The sequence below is a fragment of the Rhincodon typus genome, chromosome 6, assembly GCF_021869965.1.
Source record: "Rhincodon typus isolate 14 chromosome 6, sRhiTyp1.1, whole genome shotgun sequence".
NCBI lineage: Eukaryota > Metazoa > Chordata > Chondrichthyes > Orectolobiformes > Rhincodontidae > Rhincodon > Rhincodon typus.
Genome location: NC_063337.1, coordinates 7002070 through 7022047, shown reverse-complemented (window position 1 = coordinate 7022047; position 19978 = coordinate 7002070). Strand labels below are relative to the sequence as shown.

Here is a 19978-nt window from a genome sequence, read left to right as displayed (position 1 = left end):
TCTCTCTCTCTCCTTCTCGCTGTCTTCTTCTCTCTGTTTCCCTTTCTCGCTCTCTCCCCGCCCCCAACAGTCCTTTGCTTTTCTTCCCTAAATGAAAGCAATCGTAAATCTACAACCTTGCTGTCTTTGTGTTCACAGTGATAGGTAGTGGCGACTGAAGATGTCAGATAATGGTGAAGTGGAAGACAAGCCTCCAGCTCCGCCCATGAGGAACACCAGCACCATGATTGGTGGGGGCAGCAAAGACCCTGGGAACCTAAACCATGGCTCCAAACCGCTTCCTTTGGCTCCTGAAGAAAAGAAACGGAAGGACAGGCTCAGGTTCTTCCCTGGAGCAGGAGACAAAAGTAACTAAGTTCTCTTCTCTTTATTTACTTTCTTGAACATCTTTGTATTTTGTGACAACTCAGCTTCTGAAAGTTTTTGTTCCCAGCTCGTGTGAATTTTATTTCATTATGATGAGTTTGTTGTGGCACACGAGTAGTGACACAAGTAAAATTGTATCTAAATCATTTCTTCCATCTGAACAAGAGGAGGCCATTCCTCCACTCCTGGTTGCTCCAGTTCCCAGCGATAATTTGGAGACCTTTATATGCTGTGGGTGAAGGCTCTGAGATTTGGGCTACAAGGAGTGGGGATAAATTAGGTGGAGTTGTGTTCAATTTGGTTATGACTGGCCAAGCACCTTGATTCCATTTATTCACCTTTCTTCAAATCTTCACTCAACAAACTTCTTTCACCTCCAGTCCTGAAAGCACAAGTTGATCACTAGTGTCCAAAACCTTTGATAGGTGATTCCAGATTTTCATTGTCCTTGGTGTGATAAAGAGCTGAAGTGATTTCCTTCAGAAAAACCCTTGTTGTCATTTTAAGGTTGGCTCCTTGTTCTTTACTAGTGCAGTGAAAGTTTTCTGTCTATCCTGTTGAATCCTTTTTGATACTTTGAGCAACTTGATTGGATTGCTCCTCAAAGCTTTAATATACAAGAGAGTACAAACCAAATTTATGCAACTGTGCTGGTTTCATTCAGATTAAGTATCACAAACCCAATTTTATGGAGAATAAGAATGTTGTCACTGTGACCCTCAGTCAACACCCCCCACCCCCCCCTTCTAACTAATGCTGAATACCTTATTAGCCCATTAATGCTGTTTGCTGGAGTGATGTTAAGGTATTTCGCTACTGTCATTTTTTTTAAAAAAAAAGAACATATTCCAATTATGGTCTTAAATTTCTGGAATCTTCCAACAGAAATTATTTTCTTCGATCACCTCACTGTAGGTTGGGTATTGGTGTGTGTTTTTCAGCATTCTGTATTTTAGCAAATTTGTTGCGCAGTAGGTGGATTCATGTTTTCATCAATTTAATAGCCAATCATCCATTGGGAAGTATGTGTGGTGGTCACCAAGTCATATAGAACTGCAACTGGTTGGTTTATCGTCAGTTGAGTAAGCTATCAATACTTGGGGATCTGGATCCCACTGTGAATGGGGAAAATCCTGCAGAAGATGTTAAGTCCCTGTTTAAAGCTGTTAAAACACTCACAGCAACAGTCCTTGCTGTAGAGACTGCACATCCTATCTGAAGCACAAAGAACATAGATTTGGAAAAAAATCCTCTGCAGTTTCTCAACTCCTTGCTGGTAGAACATAGTGGAAGACCAGTCCCACCTGGGAATCATATCCCTAGCCACATCCAGCCCCACATCCCTGAGAGAGGGAGACTCCAGGATGGTGAAAGAGAAAATAAATGTATAAACTTTTTTGTTTATATTCCTCCATTTTTGATACCAATTAGAAGTAGCTTGTTTCTGAAACTTTTTGATTGAAAAGCTGTAAAACTTGTGCCCTGCTCTTGAGATTGAAAATATATTCTTATCCATCCACCTTCACCTTGCTATAGAACCAAAGCTTTATGCCAACTCTCCGAAAGGAGTGGAGAAAATTTGAATGGGGCATTTAATTAAAAAAAATATACTTTTGAGCAGAATAAGCATTTTTTGTTTTAGGAAGTGATTGTATCAACATTGAATCCATTTTTATTCCCTCTGGAGACTTGCATAACACCAGAACGGGAACAAAAGTATAAGGTTTTTTTTGTCATTATAGATCAAGCCATAAGACCAGGAGACATCACAGCTTGATGGTGCAAAGAGCAAAGCTAATTTTTTGATTCATAGTGTATATTAATTGCCACTTGCCCATGAATAAACCCTTTGTTTCTTGTAATTCTGTTTGAAATTGTCCTGAATTTATTTTATCAATTACTACTGCTGCAGCCATTGTTTTTCTAAACTTTTATCTCCTATCTAAGCTCCAAACATGCTCATGATCCTCTTTGTGTCCTCTTCAAGTGTTTTTCAAGTCTTCAAGTATTTTTTCCATCTTTATAAGGCTGAAGCTTGGGACACATGAGCATTGATTCATCCAACGATGACTTGAATTAGTTTGAGTCGTCTTCTGTTTTCAACTTTAATGGATCCTAACCTTGTGCCCACTTTGGTTGTAATGTGTAAAAGCTAAATAACCAGTAACAATGGGCTCAACTTCAAAGGTTAATAGATTTTTGCATAATATACATGTATTTCTCATTGATATATCAGTGTGTACATTGATGTACTAATTATAACAAGGTCAGCCAGGTGGACCTTGTAGAATGAGTTCCCTGATTGGGGCTGTTAATCTGGTTCAATCAGGGAGCCCGGGCTGACAGATATAAACAGGAGTGTCAGGCATCCTGTTCACTCTGAGAGCTGGCTCTGAGGGAACTGGATCCGTGTCAAGGACTCTCCACATATAAATAAAGTGACAGGATAGCAGCCTCGATGGAGTATTGGAAGTTTTCCCAATTTTCATGTTCTTGGAACTGTCCAATAAGATGTAGTGCATGGAAGCACTAAATAGGGTATTGGGAAGGGAAAATCTTCCATGGATCTCCGAACAGCTGAGTCATTGCTGCAGAGATTGGGGCCTATTTCTCTTGCCCACCCTATCTGCTTGACACTGGAAAACCTGAAGAAAGTTAATGGTTTTTGCTGTACAACTATGATAACAGCTAGAATGTGTCACTCTAGCTTCTTGTTTGAGAGCCTCTGTAATAATCTCTGCATAGTTCATGAGACTAAAAAGTGATTTTCTTTGTTCAGCTCCGCATTCCTAATGTTCCTACCACACCAAAATTCAAAGGCAATTATACCACTTCATTACTCTTCCTCATCAGTGAAGATAATGGCTATATCTGAGTCAACATTGGAAGTCATCCAAATGGGATAGGATTTTTTGATCAGCGTGATTGCTAGCTAATTAATTGGCATTGTGCTGTGTGGACATTTTCTCAGGCAGTAATAACACTTTTATGATTTAATATTCATGTTAAGTTGTGCATCTTTTACAACTAGTTGCTAAGACATTTTTGCAAGGTATGGATTGATTTGAACAAAAACAGAAGTTGCTGGAAAAGCTTAGCAGGTCTGGCAGCATCTGTGAAGAGGAAATCCGAGTTAACGTTTCAAGTCTGGTGACCCCACAGAGGCTGCCAGACCTGCTGAGCTTTTCCAGCAACTTCTGTCCTTTTTTTTGTTTATGATTTACAACATCTGCAATTCTTTTGGTTTTTATTAAGGATCGATTTGTGATTGGATACAGATTCTGCAGTGGATCAATGCAGAAAAATGAACCTTGCCCCAGAAATTCCTTGTTTCTTTTGTATCTCAATTGGCTTTCTCTTCCAAGCCCAGATCACTTAAGAAGTACAAGAACATAAGGGGCACAGTTATTCTGTAATTTGCTGCAGCTTTGTGGTGTCATATCTTGATGTAGTTGGGAAATCTTGGACAACATACCAACATTTGTACATTAGCACCATGGGTTGAAAATTACAGTTTTGCATATGCGGTGCCATTCTTCAGTATTATCAGCTGTTATCGGCTAGGGTTCTCAGTGCTATGTAACCTGCACAGGCAAATGCATACATTTCATTTAACGTGCCAGTTTATAAACTGGTCTTTGAGATAGAGGGAGAAATTGGGAATGCAGGATTGGGTGCATGGAAGAAAGCTGAAACAACTGGATAAGAATGGATGGGAATATGCAGTAGCTCTGGCAGTATTAGGAGGGAAGGAGGTTAGCATTTCAGAAAGGGACTGTGTCATTTGTGTTGGTGTTTAGACTTCAGTTCCTCGTCTCTACTTCCGCCAGGTGTTCTGGGGTACGTGAGGCCTAGATCCTTATTTCCTTGAAATGCTTCCATGTACTGATATCTCGGTAACTTTCATAGCATGTGTAAGAAAACAAAAATGGAGTTTTTTTTTCCCCAATCTAGATTATTACCTCAAAATGTGCCTCCAAAGGATACTACAAGCTTTCAGAAGGCTTTACACAAGATCCCAAGATAACAGTTTACAGCTTTTGAGTTAAGCTACAGTGTTGTTGCTTTTTGCACATCATTCTATTTTTCACTTGTTTTTCTCCTCCAGAGTGGAATTTAGTTACTTAACTAAAGTTGTACTGTTATCAGAGAGGACAGAGAGGAGGTTTGGAGAAATGAATAGAAAAGAAATCCAAGATGCATGCTGAAATCTATTGTCAAGTGACTGTGTATTTTGGAGCCTGAGCTTTTGTTTGTTCACTGGTTAAGCAGGACTAAGGCTGCATGAGATGCTGTAAGGGGCTCTATGCTACTCTGATCACTGCACAGCAGCAGACCCAAGTTTCAGGCCCATCTGAACATGACTGCAAGTATCCTTCCAGAAGAGAACTACATTGTACACCTGGAACAAAAACAGAAGGTGCTGGAAAAGCTCAGCAGGTCTGGCTGCGTCTGTTTGAGGGGGTGGAAAAAGTCAGAGTTAACGTTTCGGGTCCGGTGACCCATGTACACCTGTCTCTCTGCTGAGATAGTAAGAGCTGCAGATGCTGTAGTCCGAGATAACACTGTGGAACTGGAGGAACACAGTAGGCCAGGCAGCATCAGAGGAGCAGGAAAGCTGCCACTTTGGGTCGGGACCCTTCAGAAAGATCTGTCTATCTCTCTGCTGACACTAGATTTTGGGCAAACACTTTCTCATAGTCACTTGCCATGTAGAGCTTCGCCCTTAATGTTGATGGCATCTTGCTTGTTGGCCACAAATAAGATTGTCTTTTGATCACCCTGTCATGTAAAAATAACATATTAATTACTAACGCTTCTGTCTAAGCACCCTTATTCAGGTATTCACTGCCCTATCGGGCATCTGCTGTTCCTACCTGCGTATGAAAATCAAAGTGGATGTGCTGGTGTAGTACTGAGGGAGAGTTGGACTGTCAGGTGCTGTCTTCTTGGATGACTCCTTAAGCAAGCAGATGGGGTGTTGGTTTATGCAAGTGGAAGAAATTCCAAGGCACTATTTGGATGACGAGTAAATGAGTCATCTGCAGAGTGCTGGCCAATATATATCCTTGATCAATATCACAAAAGAAAGCCGATTTCTTTCTCACTAATGTAGTCCTGTTTGTGGGAACTTGCTGCGTGCCTATTGGCTGCTATGCTTCCTACCTTGCAACAAAACTACATTTTAAAAAAAGCTAAATTGCCTTTGAACTGGAAGACTTTCTTGAAATTTTTGGCTGTTTGAGACAGGAAGTTTCCTGTTGATCCTGGTAACAGTGCTTGGAGAAGCAGCTGTCATCGATTCCACGTACAGGCTCATGTGGAGCATAAAGTAGCAGTAGGAAAAGAAAGGCAAACTATTAAAATATGGCTAAAATATACATAGCATTATATTGCTGTGCCCTTTTACATGACCTCCAGGGTACTTAATGCCACCCACCAACTCTTTATAATTGGCATATTTGGCTTTAGCATCCTGAGTGATATCAATAATCCACACGCCAACTAATTTAAATACAGTACAAGTGCTTGCCTGTTTGTGATATGGCTTCAACACGTTTAGCACAATACATTGCATATGATTCATTTTGTAGCCAGCAGAAAGAGTGTTTTATCCTATGAGTCTGAACTGAATGTGAACCCAGAACACCGGCAGTGAAACAAACCCTTACTTTCAAGAACTGTTTAGTCAAATTATCTGCTAGCAAGCCCGAAAATTGTTAGTTTGTTCAGTTCAATCAACCTTCCTGCTTCTCTACTGAATAATTGAGAGCAGGAGAGATGTTGGATGGCTCAAGATATTGTTGGATTGTACGTGGTGTTTTAGACTGTGTTCTCAAGCTGTTCTTCTCACCCACCAAGAACGGGCTGTTAAGAACAAGCTTGTTTCTCACTTGTGAATCAGTCAGTAACAGGGACGTAAAAGAGAAGCTATATTTGGAGCATGTGACAATTGCTGCCTCACAGTCCTCAAAAATGGAACTTGAGTTTTATTTGAGTAAGAAAACTTGTTATGGGCAAAATAGAACAAATGATAACAGCAGTAAAGATCAAGATCTCTCTCGCCACCAGGTAATCTTCTGAAACTTTCCTCCACCCTCTTGTGTGAAGACAGTAATGTAAATCTGTAAACTGAGATTTTCTCCAAATCCATGCAGAAATTAACATGCAAGTTACCCACAGCAGCCCTTAAGCACAAATGCAGGAAGTAATTGTTAATGACTGTTCTGCTCCTAAATGAGAGAGGTGTGATATGAAATTGGTGACAGAAAATCTTAAATTTTTTTTTAAAATACCAGATTTTAATGACTTTGTAAGACTCTCATAAACTTGCTTTCCTAAGTATCTGCAACTAATGTGAGCTAATTTTCATATAGATAACTGTGATTTTTGCTTTTCCAAGTCAAAATGCTATTAAAAGAATCTAATAGGTTCTCAAATGGATTCAGTGTGTATACTCATATAGTGGGAAAGTTGAATAGCAAACAGTGGGGACAGGAGCTCTTCCTCACTGTTCCCGTCATTCCCATCGTTTCTAGCCCGGGGTACCAGGCTTGATTGTGATATCCATACCTATTGCCATAGTGATGTCAGCTCGTTTGACAAAGTGGGAGAATTGAAGCGAGGATTGGTATTATATCAAATATTACCAACATTTATTTACATACAAGGATAATGGCCAGAAGAATTGCAGGCAATAATAATTACTCTGAGAAAGAAGGAAAAGGCGTTCTGATGTTCTGACTTTCAAAAAATAATCTGATTTCCCATGCATCAAAGGCTGTGTTGAGATTATAGCAGAGAATGGGTGAGAAGGTACACTACGTAAGATATTACCAGTTGCTTTTCTTGTCCCTTCTCCTGCCTGAGATTTGATCAATGTTATCAGATAAACAAGTGAATGCAGTTTAAAGTTGGCTAGGAATTGTGTGTTTATTTGGTCGACTTTGGAAAATCTTTCACTATGGTGGACTGCATTGATCTAGACTGGAGACAAAGATGACTCCTAAGAAATCTATGTGGGACTAACAGCAGCAGTGAGAGTAGCTGATGGGGAGTTGGAATGCCTGCATAATTGGAAGAGGATTTGTTTATCACTGGTCTCTTCAATGGCTGTGCAGAATCAATGATCAAAGAAATGTTTGAAGACTCAGCATCCAGTGTTAAGATTGGGGGCAAATGATAACATCAGTTAGATTTGCAGATGACCGAGCACTTGTATTAATCACTAAAGGATTTGAAGAGCCAGCGGATGGTTTGGTAACAGCAAGTGTGAACATTAGTTTTATCAATGTTTTATCTCAAAATCAGCAAGAATTATTCACAGAAGGAAAGGGACTGGAACGGATTCAGGAATTCAGATGTATAGGAAGAATTATCTGTAGATATAAGATGCAACAAAGAAATAATAACGATAACAATGGGAAAGGTCATATTTGGTGAAAAGATATTGCCAACCATAGACCTGAATGAATGGCTCAATGAGGCTAATTGATTTGGAGTGTTGTTTTTGTATGAATTTGAGATGTGGATCTTACAGAAGGAGACCAACTCATTAAATATCTTTGAAATGTGTGTTTGGAGGACAATAAGAAGACCTGCCGATTAGAAGTAACAAATGAAGTGATGTGGTGAATGAATGAACTAAGAAATTTGTTGAACACAAATGGGAAAAAGGCAAGAGCCTAGGAGGGTGATCATTTAACAGGAAATGAACTTGTTATAAATGTTATAGATTGAAGTGTTCAAGGTACAGAGAGGGTATCAATATTGGTTGACTTGAAAATTGAAGGAGGTTGTGGCAAATGAAAATAATGATAGAAGGTATAGAGATATCGAAAGACTCGTGAGCCTAAGATCTGCCTATGGGCAGAGCAGGGATGATAATAAGTGTCTTTAAACATTGTTTCAGCCTTTTAATTGAACATTCTATTTTTCTAATGCTTGACATTTCCTTTGTTCCTACAAGCTAGACCTGCTGAGTTTTTCTGGCACTTCTTTGTTTTTGTTTTTGATTAAGACAGGTTGGCCTGGAATCTGAGACAACAAGGTGCAGGGCTGGATGAACACAGCAGGCCAAGCAGCATCATAGGAGCAGAGAGGCTGACGTTTTGGGCCTAGACCCTTCATCAGAAAAGGGGGAGGGGAAGGGGGTTTTGAAATAAATAGGGAGAGAGTGGGAGGCGGATAGAAGAGGGATAGAGGAGAGGATAGGTGGAGAGGAAACAAACAGGTCGAAGAGGCGGGGATGGAGCCAGTAAAGGTGAGTGTAGGTAGGGAGTTAGGAAGGGGATAGGTCAGTCCAGGGAGGACGGACAGGTCAAGGGGGCGGGATGAGGTTGGTCGGTAGGAGATGGAGGTGCGGCTTGAGGTGGGAGGAGGGGATAGGTGGAGAGGAAACAAACAGGTCGAAGAGGCGGGGATGGAGCCAGTAAAGGTGAGTGTAGGTAGGGAGTTAGGAAGGGGATAGGTCAGTCCAGGGAGGACGGACAGGTCAAGGGGGCGGGATGAGGTTGGTCGGTAGGAGATGGAGGTGCGGCTTGGGGTGGGAGGAGGGGATAGGTGGGAGGAAGAACAGGTTAGGGAGGCAGGGACGAGTTGGACTGGTTTTGGGATGCGGTGGGGGGAGGGGAGATTTTGAAACTTGTGAAATCCACATTGATACCATTGGGCTGCAGGGTTCCCAAGCGGAATATGAGTTGCTGTTCCTGCAACCTTCGGGTGGCATCGTTGTGGCACTGCAGGAGGCCCAGGATGGACATGTCGTCTGAGGAATGGGAGGGGGAGTTGAAATGGTTCGCAGTTGTTTATTGCGAACCAAGCGTAGGTGTTCTGCAAAGCTGTCCCCGAGTCTCCGCTTGGTTTCCCCAATGTAGAGGAAGCCACACCGGGTACAGCGGATGCAGTATACCACATTGGCAGATGTGCAGGTGAACATCTGCTTGATGTGGAAAGTCTTCTTGGGGCCTGGGATGGGGGTGAGGGAGGAGGTATGGGGGCAGGTGTAGCACTTCCTGCGGTTGCAGGGAAAAGTGCCGGGTGTGGTGGAGCTGGAGGGGAGTGTGGAGCGGACAAGGGAGTCACGGAGAGAGTTGTCCCTCCGGAAAGCAGATAAGGGTGGGGAGGGAAAGATGTCTTTGGTGGTGGGGTCGGATTGCAGATGGCGGAAGTGTCGGAGGATGATGCGTTGGATCCGGAGGTTGGTGGGGTGGTACGTGAGGACGAGGGGGATTCTTTTTTGGTTTTTATTGCGTGGACGGGGTGTGAGGGATGAGGTGCGGGAGATGTGGGAGACACGGTTGAGGGCGTTCTCGACCACCAAGGAGGGGAAGTTACGGTCCTTGAAAAACGAGGACAACTGAGATGTACGGGAGTGGAATGCCTCGTCCTGGGAGCAGATGCGGCGGAGGTGAAGGAATTGGGAATAGGGGATAGCATTTTTGCAGGAAGGTGGGTGGGAGGAGGAGTATTCTAGGTAGGTGTGGGAGTCGGTGGGCTTGAAATGAATATCAGTTTCTAGGTGGTTGCCCGATATGGAGACAGAGAGGTCCAGGAAGGGGAGAGAGGTGTTAGAGATGGTCCAGGTAAACTTAAGGTTGGGGTGGAAGGTGTTAGTGAAGTGTATGAACTGTTCGAGCTCCTCGTGGGAGCACGAGGCGGCGCCGATACAGTCATCAATGTAACGGAGGAAGAGGTGGGGTTTAGGGCCGGTGTAGGTACGGAAGAGGGATTGTTCCACGTAACCTACAAAGAGGCAGGCGTAGCTTGGGCCCATGCGGGTACCCATGGCTACCCCCTTTGTCTGATTTCACAAGTTTCAAAATCTCCCCTCCCCCCACCACATCCCAAAACCAGTCCAGCTCGTCCCTGCCTCCCTAACCTGTTCTTCCTCCCACCTATACCCTCCTCCCACCTCAAGCCGCACCTCCATCTCCTACCGACCAACGTCATCCCGCCCCCTTGACCTGTCCGTCCTCCCTGGACTGACCTATCCCCTTCCTAACTCCCTACCTACACTCACCTTTTACTGGCTCCATCCCCGCCTCTTCGACCTGTTTGTTTCCTCTCCACCTATCCTCTCCTCTATCCCTCTTCTATCCGCCTCCCACTCTCTCCCTATTTATTTCAAAACCCCCTTCCCCTCCCCCTTTTCTGATGAAGGGTCTAGGCCTGAAACGTCAGCCTCTCTGCTCCTATGATGCTGCTTGGCCTGCTGTGTTCATCCAGCCCTGCACCTTGTTGTCTCGGATTCTCCAGCATCTGCAGTTCCTACTAACATCTGTAAGGTGTTTGTTGAGATTAATACGGTTGAATCTTTGACATTTGTAAGCTCATTTCAAATAGTTATTATATAGCGTAAAATAGTTTTTTTCTTTGTGTATTGTAACCTATGATGTTCTTTTGTTAAGTGTACACTGGCAGCCTGTTGCGAATATGTAATATGACTACGATAATAAATAAAATGCAAAAATAAAACTTTTATGGTGTATCAAGCCGGGTTTCAATCTGAGCATATAGTATTGACTTCAGTTTGGATCGGAAAGGTGTGAAGACAGACTTGGCTGAAATGCCCTGTGAAAATAGGTTAAAAGGGTCGAAAAATCTTGGCAGATGTTTCAAGGATATTTTTCAAAATTCTCAAAAGATATAATTCATTGAGACAGACAGGATACACCTTCAATGACTAACCAAGGATGATATCCAATTGAAAGATGGACAATGCTGCAAAGGTTAGTGGTATGCAGAAGATAGGGAAATTTTTCTAAAGCAACAAAAGTTTGTTTACTTGGAAAAAGGTTAAAAGTTTGAAGATACAAATAATAAAAGCTTTTACATGTAAACCGACAAGGAGTTTCAAAAGTGAGCTTTGGTCCTCTGTTCTTGACCTCCATGGGGTCACAAAGGTTGCATGGATTTCCAAGGAGCCCTTCCTTTTTGAGGTAGTGATGCTGACTGTAGAGAGGAGATTGCTGAGTTGCGAGACTGTAGAGAGATAAGACTGAGTCCGCTGAATCCCTGTCACCAAACCGTGAGGTGCAGATGGTGAGCCCCAGTTGCCTTTAAGTATTGGAAACCACTTCTGGTAGAAGTTTGAGTGGACACCGTTTGTATGCACAGCTAGGCTGAGCAGTGTAACTGATATGAACCTAAGCAAAAACTTCCTAACCTCGCTCCATCTGTGGCATATCAAAGTGTGGCATCTTTGGTTTGCCATACTTGATATCAGAATGAGCAGGAATTTTTGTTTTATTTCATTTATTGTCACATGTATTTTATAACAAGATACTGTTTGGGGGTGGGGGGTGGAAAAAGTGTCGTATACTGTTGCCACTCTCCAGCACCATCTTAAAATACAGAAAAATAAATCAAAACGTAGAATACAAAGGTAGAAGAATAAAGAAATAAAGAAGTGTTAAAGTTTACAGTCCTTATTGTATAGTGCTCTGCCATGGGTCATGGGCCTGGTGGCCAGGCGCATTCTTCTTCCCATTAAATATAAACGAGTACTAAAACCATTGTCTTTGGTCCCCAGCACAGCTATGGTCGGGGAAAGGGAATCAAATCCATGGCTATGGAGCACTGTCTGAGGCCAGATTAGACTGTAACTTTGGAGTCGTATTTGACCCTAAGCTGAATTAGTTTAGCAAATATGCACTCCCTTGCCAAGACAGCCCAGAGCTGGAAAGTAGGCAATCCAGCTCTATCTCAGCCTGTCTACCTCCGCAGCATCTATGGAGAGAGAAGTTATCATTTCGAGTCTAGTCCCTTCCGAAGAAGGGTCACTAGACTTGAAACGTTAACTCTGTTTCTATCTCCACAGATGCTGCCATACTGCAGGGTTTCTCCAGCAATTTCTATTTTTGCTTGTTATTTCCATATTGTTCTGGCTGGTCTCCCACCTACAAACCTCCATAAATTTGAGATAATCCAAATATGTTGCTTGCTGTCAAATGTACAGCCAGTCTTCTTTACCAGTCATTCTCTACTCACTGCCGTGCAGTAGTACACTTAACAGTCCCTCAACTTGAAAATTGCAGAGCAAATTCAGGTACCCCAATGAATTGAATGATGCTGAGTAATTGCAAGTTCATGAATCTCCATTTGTCACAGGACTGTGAAACAAAGACTGCTGTCTGTGACAATTGAAGTATGTTTGCAGGTCTCTGAAATGAGTTGCCTTGAAGACAAATGACAATGCTGGACCAAGTCTGCCTTTTTAATGTATTCTGTCAATAATGGCTTTGCTGCCAAGATGTCCAGCGTCCTGATACTTCCTGTCATGTCTGACTTTTCATGACTCTTTTCTGTGTATTTGAGTCCAAAGTTATTAATAACTGATTACTTTTTAGGCTTTAAAGCTTCAGAACTAACTTGGCATTTATTGGGGGAGTGTGGTGACCAAACCTGGTTTTAAGTTTAACTCGGGCATGTTATTGATCAGGTATGCTGTGACAGATGTTTTATGTTGATTTTATTTTCCTAGAGGAACTCTTAATTATAAACAGGCATTTCTGATTTAATGCCAGCTTGGATGTACAAATGTGTGCCGCCACTTACGGATTGTTTGGAGAACATGTTTGCTTTGAAAGACTGCCTTTTAGGTTCTCTGCACATTATAATGTACTCTTTTTGGAAACACATTGGCAAACATATAAAATAGGAGGAGGAGGCCAATTAAGCCTGCTTCGCCATTCAAAATGACAGTGGCCGATCAACTAGCTCATTACCTGGTTCCTGCTTTCTCCCCGAACCTTTTTGATCTCTTTAGCCCGAGGAACTATATCTCATGCTTTCTTAAAAACATTCAGTGTTTTGGCATCAATCACTTTCTATGGCAGTGATTTTCCACGGGTTCAGCTCATTCTGGTTGAAGAAATTGCTCTTCATTCTCAGTTCTAAATGACCTACCTTGTATCCTTTTAGACTGTGATCCTGATTCTGGACTCCCCGGTCATCGGGAATAAGTTTCCAGCATTTATCCTGTATAATGTTGTTAGGAATGTTATAGGTTTCTGAGATTCCACCACCCCGCTGCCCCATACATCTAAACCCCAGTGAATATAGTCCAGTGAATAAAGCATGACTCAATAGAAATTAAGTACTTCAATTATTAACTGTACCTTGATTCATAGCTAATACCCTGCAAACAGGCTTTTTAAAGACTTGGAGTAATTAAAATAACAATTTCTAGTTTTCTTTTTAACCAACTGTGGTATATTGTTACTTGCTGTCCTTGCTGTTGGTTTGCAGTATTATTCATCCATGTGGCCCTGGGCTGGTCTCTACAATTGCTCTTTCACATTGAGCCAAGGGTGTGCCTTGGAAGAGATCGAGGTCTAAAATGAGTTGAATGTGAACACTCTGAAATCAAATTCCTTAGCAATGCATGCATGTCCACTTAGAAGTTGGAAGTAGACCATGAGGTATGGGCACAGGCATGATGATGGGGGAATAGTTAGAGGAGGTGGCAGGGTAAGGGTTGGGGTGGTGTGTGTGTGTGTGTGTGTGTGTGTGTGTGTGCGTGGAGAATGACAGAGAATTGAATACAGATGTTTTATAGTATTCTCCTAAGACCTTGTATATTTAAGTCTGTTGCAACCCTAGTGTTCTCCTTAGTTCCTCATGGACAATCCTTAGCCACCTTACTTTGAGGTCAGAAAGAGCTCTAGCATCTGCTGTGTGGCTTTCTTTGTGTTAAATATTTCTTGTCAGGATTGACTGGGACCAACTAGTTTGTGTGGCATAGGGATCAATGCTGAGCTCACAATTATTGAAAATATGCATTTGTGATTTAGATGACGGAAGTGAATGTACTGTCACCAAGTTTGCAGATGTCATTAAACTAGGTGGGAAGGCAAGTCACGAGGATGACAGAGTCTGAAGAGGGGTGTAGAAGGTTGAGTGAATGGGCAAAAACTTGGCAGATGGAATATAATGCACAAAAATGTGAAGTTATGCACTTCGACAGGAAGAATAGAAGAGTTGAATATTCTTTAAATGGGGGAGGGATTTGTGGGTCCTTGTGCACAAATCACAAAATAGCTGACACACAAGTTCAATGGATAATATTGAGGGTAAACCAATTTTGGACTTTATTTCAAAGGAAATCGAGTATGAAAGTAGGGAAGTCTTGTTGAAACTTTGACAAGGTCAGACCACATCTGGCATACTGTGAACGGTTTTGGTTCCCTTATCTAAGGAAAGATATACTGACGTTGGAGGCAGTCCGAGAAAGTTCATTAGGTTGGTCCTGGATCTGGAGGGATGTTTTATGATGAGTGGTTGAGTAGGTTGGCCTTGTACTCTTCAAAATTTAGAAGAATGTGAAGTAACCTTATTGATCCTTTTACAAATCCGAACTGTTTCTCCCCATCTACTCTATCCACTTTATCATAATTTTGAAAATTTCTGCCAGATCTTTTAGTTAGCCTTAATGTCTCCAAGGAGAGCAGTTCCAACCTCTCAAATCCATCCTCATAATTGAAGTTTGTCACCCCTGCTCCTATCGTTGTCTTTCTCTGCTGTACTCTCTCCGATGCATTCACCATGTTCCTATAATAGGACAATCCGAACTGTTCACAATACTGCAGCTGAGGCCTAACAAATATCTTACACAGGTTCAGCATAACCTCTTTGATCTTCATCTCTTCGTCCCTGTTTATAAAGCTGAGGACACTGTGTATTCTTTCTTAATGGCTCTCTCCACTTTTACTGACACCTTTAGTGATCTGCGTACATATATACCCAGATCTCTGCTCCTGCATCCCTTTTAAAATTAGTAATCCTTATTTTTTTGTTGCCTATCCATGTTCTTCCTATGAAAATATATCACCTCACACTCTATCAACTAACATGATTTTATTTAATAAAAATGCAACAAAATCAGATTTTTTTTGGACATAGTATCACTCTTTCATATTTCTGGCTTTAATTGTCCTCTAGAAGATGGTGTTGAGCTATCTTCTTGGACTATTGTATTGAACGTGATGAAGGTTCTCCAATACCCCTGTTGGCTCGGTGGTTCTAGAAATTTGACTCTGTGATAATGGGAAGGTATGGTGATATTTTTCCACATTAAGAATGAGGTGTGATCTGGAGATGGGCACATTGTCCCCATTTACCTGTTGGCTTTGATGCATTGCTGCAGTGCATCTTGGAGCTGGCGTGTTGGTGATGGCAGGCACGTTTTAACCATTACCACTTAATGTTTTTGAAAGCCTTCAAACAGATGTGTAATGCTATCTAGATAAGCTTGGTGAGGCTAAGGGACTTAGGGGAGGGAAAAATCAGGCTGTATCATCTTTGCTCTTTCTTGTTTTATCTCTTGCTGATGACTTTGATGAAAAGGATCTTCATGACACTCCTGAAGCTGATGGTTCAAAAGCAAGTACAGCCTGAGTTTGGGGGGAAAAAGAACCATAACCTGTATTCATTCAGTGATTTTTTTTTTTCGCATTGCAAATCAACATAACGCTAGAACTTCACATGGTTGTCATCTGATTTCACAGAAATCTCAGTAACAGCACGGACCCAAAAAAAATTCTTGCCTTTGGGGGAAAATGGGTTTCAAATGACTATCAATTTATACTTTATGATCATAGGCTGAGACATTTCCATTATTCCTCATTAGGGAAAATGATTCCAGTGCCTGTAAGATCACAGACATGGAAAAGGCACAATCATTTTGAAGACCCATGACTTGGCTGACCTGCAGTTCTTCAATGAATTATGAATTGTTTTTCATCTGACCAAAAGTAGATTGGGAATTGTAATGCCACGACGGGAGTCCATGAGCTTCAAAATGCTTCAGATTCTTGGTTGAATAATATACGGTGCCTGCGCAGTGAGCTAGTTACCGAATGAGTCATAGTCATAGTCATAGTAATACAGCATGGAAACAGGCCATTCGGCCCAAACTAGTCCATGCTGACCATTCTGCCCACTCATTTGGCCTGCATTTGGTCCATATCCCTCCTAAACCCTTTTCATCCGCATACCTATCGAAACGTTTTTTAAGTAGCTATTTACGTTGTAGACTCAAGTTGAAAGTTCAATGAGGTTGTAAAAATAATAAAGTAGTGAGAACGGAGAGATGCGAACTGCTTAGGGCTCTCTCCCCTTCAGCTGGTTTCATGTGGCACTGTCATTACAGCAGTTTAGTGAAACCTGTCTACTGTACATTAACAGCTGTGGGTAACACTTTTTTTTTTTTCCTCTGATTCAGTGGTTTGATTTATAGGAGTTGCGTTTACTTGGGTATAGTGAAAAGCTTTGTTTTGCGAGCAGTACAGGCAGGTCATTAGCAAACAGGGACATACAAATCTTAGCGTGTTTAGTCAGAACGAAGCATGCAAGGTACTGGCTGGACAGGAGGTGCACAAAGCAAGATCAACATTATTTGAAATTAGAGAGGTCCATTCAGCAGTCTAATAACAGCAAGGAAGAAGCTGTTCTTCAACCTGTTGGTGCATGTGTTCAAGCTTCTGTATCTTCTGCCTGACAGAAGAGGTTGGAAGAGAACATTACTGGGGTAGTTGGGGGGTGGGGGCATCTGGGTAGTGGTTTGATGATGTTGGCAGCCTTTCCATGGCAACGAGAAGTGTAAATGGAGTCTGTGGGTGGAAAGTTTGCTTCTGTGATGGTTTGGGCAGTGAACACAACCTTTTGCAGTTTCTTACAGTCCTGGGCAGAGCCCAGAGCTTCCTGAAGTCAGTGACCCATTTTTTTCTGAGGAAGAGTCCAGACCCGAAACGCCAACTTTCCTGCTCCTCTGATGCTGCCTGGTCTGCCGTGTTCCTTCAGCTCCACACCTGTGTTATTTACAAATAAGTGATCTTTGTCACCAAAGTTATAACTTAACTAAAAATTAACAATTCATTATTAAAAATGTAACCAGAGAGGGAGCTGGGCTGGATCTGGTCATAGGAAGTGAGGCAGGCCAAGTGGAAAACGTCCGAATGGGGAAGCATTTGGGAAATACCGGTCATAATATCAAGGATAAATATTAGTCCATGATTAAGATCCCAGACTAGAAAAGGGCAGCTTTTAGGGGTCTAAAAGTTGAACTGGAGCATATTGATTGAAAATGCATTTTGGTGGATAAAACAGTGGATGAAAAATGAGAGAATTTCAGAAGAGAGATGAATAGTGTGCATGCTAGTTACATACTTGTGAGAAATAAATGTGGGATATCCAATGCTAGAGTACCCTTGATGACTCATGATATTGATGAGAAAATAAGGACAGAAAAGGAGGCATATGATGCATTCCAGAAAAATTACACCAATAGAAAAATGGAAGAAGAACATTTCCAATCCGGGAGAGAGGCTAATGCTGAAATAAGGAAGGCTAAGAGGAAGCATGAAGCAAGGGCAGCAGGCTAGGCTACGCTAAGACACATATTATATGTTTGAAGAACATTTTACTTGTAAAAGATCAGTGAAGCATAGAGAGGGGCCCATAAGGAACAAGCAGGGGTAAGCTGCTCACTGAAGCAAAGTGTATGGCAGAGGTACTAAATGAGTACTTTGCTTCTGTCTTTACCAAATTAGAAAGTGGGGACAATGGCCCAGTTGAAACTGTGGCTGTTGAGAAGCTGAGCAGTATAGTGATAGATAAAGAAGTGTTTAAAAAGGCTGGCAGGACTAGATGAGATGCATGCTAGATTGCTGAGGGAGGCAAGGGAACAAATTGTGGAGTTGTTGACAGAAATTTTCCCCGGTCTCTCTAAACACTGGACTAGTCCCCTAGGATTAATCCAGATTGTGAATATGACACTGCTATTTAAGAATAGGATAAAGAATAACCCAGGAAACTCCAGCTGACTGTTCAGTGTAGCAATAGAGGAAATCTGATGGAGGCTATAAATGGGATAAGGTAAATAAACACTCAGTGAAAAATACATAATACGAGACAGTCAGCATGGCTTTGTCAAGGACAAAACTCCTGTCTGACAAATTTAATTGAGTTCTCTGACAAGGTGATACAAGTTCTGGATGTTGTATATTTGGACTTTCAGAAAACTTTTGATACAGTGTGGTATGGCAGGTTGGTGAGCAAATTAGAAATCTTTGGGATCGATAGGTTATTGGCAGCATGGATCAGAACGTGGCTGAAAGATAGGGAACAGAGGATAGGTATAGATGGGCATTTCTCAGACTGGAAAGAGTTGAAAGTGGTGTTCCCCAGGGATTGGTGTTGGGACCCTTGCTTTTTCTGATTAATATAAATGATTTGGAGATGGGTGTTGAGGGCAAAATCTATAAATTTGCAGCTTTTACTAAGCTAGGGAGAATAGTGAATTGTGAGGGTGATGCTGAGTGACTTCAGAGGAACATTGACAAGTTGACCAAATGGGCAGTCGAATTTCAATGCAGAGATATGAGATAATGCATTTCAGTAGTCAAAACCTGGACAGCTAATATAGGCTCAATGGTATAGTTTTGAGGGGAATATAGGAGCAGAGGGAACCTCCTGGGTTTGTGCTCATAATTCTCTGCGAGTGGCCAGGCAAGTTGAAACAATCGTCAAGAAGTTTCCAAATATGACTTTCTAAATAGAGGCATAAAGTAAAAAAGCGAAGAAGTGGTGCTATATCTCTACAAATCTCATCGGTTAGAACACATTCTGAGTGTTGTGTTCAGTTCTGGGCACCTTATTTGAGGAAGGATGTTAAGACCCTGAAGGGCAAAGGAGATTTACTAGAATGATAGGACAAATGAGGGATTTTAGATACAAGGGAAAATTAGAGAAATTGGGCTTATTTTCCTGGGAGCAAAGAACAGGTGACCTTATTGAGGTGTTTGAAATTCTGAACAATTTTTGAAAAGTTAAAGAAGGACATTCTGTTTCCACGAGTTGGTATGTCAGTAACTAGGGGTCACAGTTTCAAGATCGTCAGTGAGAGAGCTAGGAGTGTGACAGGGAGAAACTTCTTTACTCAGAGTTGTTAGGATTTGGAATGCGCTGCCTGGGAGAATGGTTGAGGTGGATTCCATAAGAGGTTTCAAGAGAGAACTGGATATACATATGTGGAAGTGATGAATTTCGAGGGCTATGGAGATAGGGCTGGAGAATGGGACTAGATGACTAGCTCTTTTGGGGGCCATTACAGACATGGTGGATTGAAGGTCGCGTTCTGTAAAACTCTGAACGAATTAGATTGCCTTGTAGTTCATCTGTGTTTTGCTAGTTACAGAATCAAAGATACTAAACCTAATCTTCTTTGATCACCAACCCCCACTCGAACACCAAGGGACAGATGTTTAAAAAGTAAAAGAATCATAAATTGCCACTTTGATAACCCTTTCAACAATGATTACCAAGCCTTAGTGAAATCCCATGGATTATATTACAGGCATGGAGCATTGTATCTTTCTTGAATTCTGAAGTCATGGTCAATGCAAACAGCTCCTGCAGAAATCCAAAGACTTTCTTTCATTTTTTTTTTCTAGACTGTGTTCTTTTCTCAGGTGTTTCAACAAATCAATAACTGGAAAATAACTACAGAGAGCAAAACCAAAAAAAAACACCTAGTGCTGCAGCTTTCAAAGCAATGCTACATCCTGACCAAAAATGACCCAGTCCGAGCCAATCCACCCTTTGGTTTCTT

At 41.8% G+C, this 19978-nt stretch overlaps 1 protein-coding gene across 6 annotated transcripts in view; it reads left to right on the top strand.

Annotated features, from left to right (window-relative positions):
* Positions 1–19978, top strand: part of LOC109939010 (serine/threonine-protein kinase PAK 1-like) — a 193345-nt gene that overhangs the window by 104159 nt on the left and 69208 nt on the right. For all 6 annotated transcript variants that reach the window (XR_007262270.1, XR_007262272.1, XR_007262274.1 and 3 more), the window contains exon 2: positions 139–347. Coding sequence is in view for 1 of the 6 variants with exons in the window: in XM_048598040.1 (XP_048453997.1) it covers positions 161–347 (187 nt within the window). In the remaining 5 variants the exon portion in view is untranslated. The remainder of the gene's footprint in view (positions 1–138; positions 348–19978) is intronic.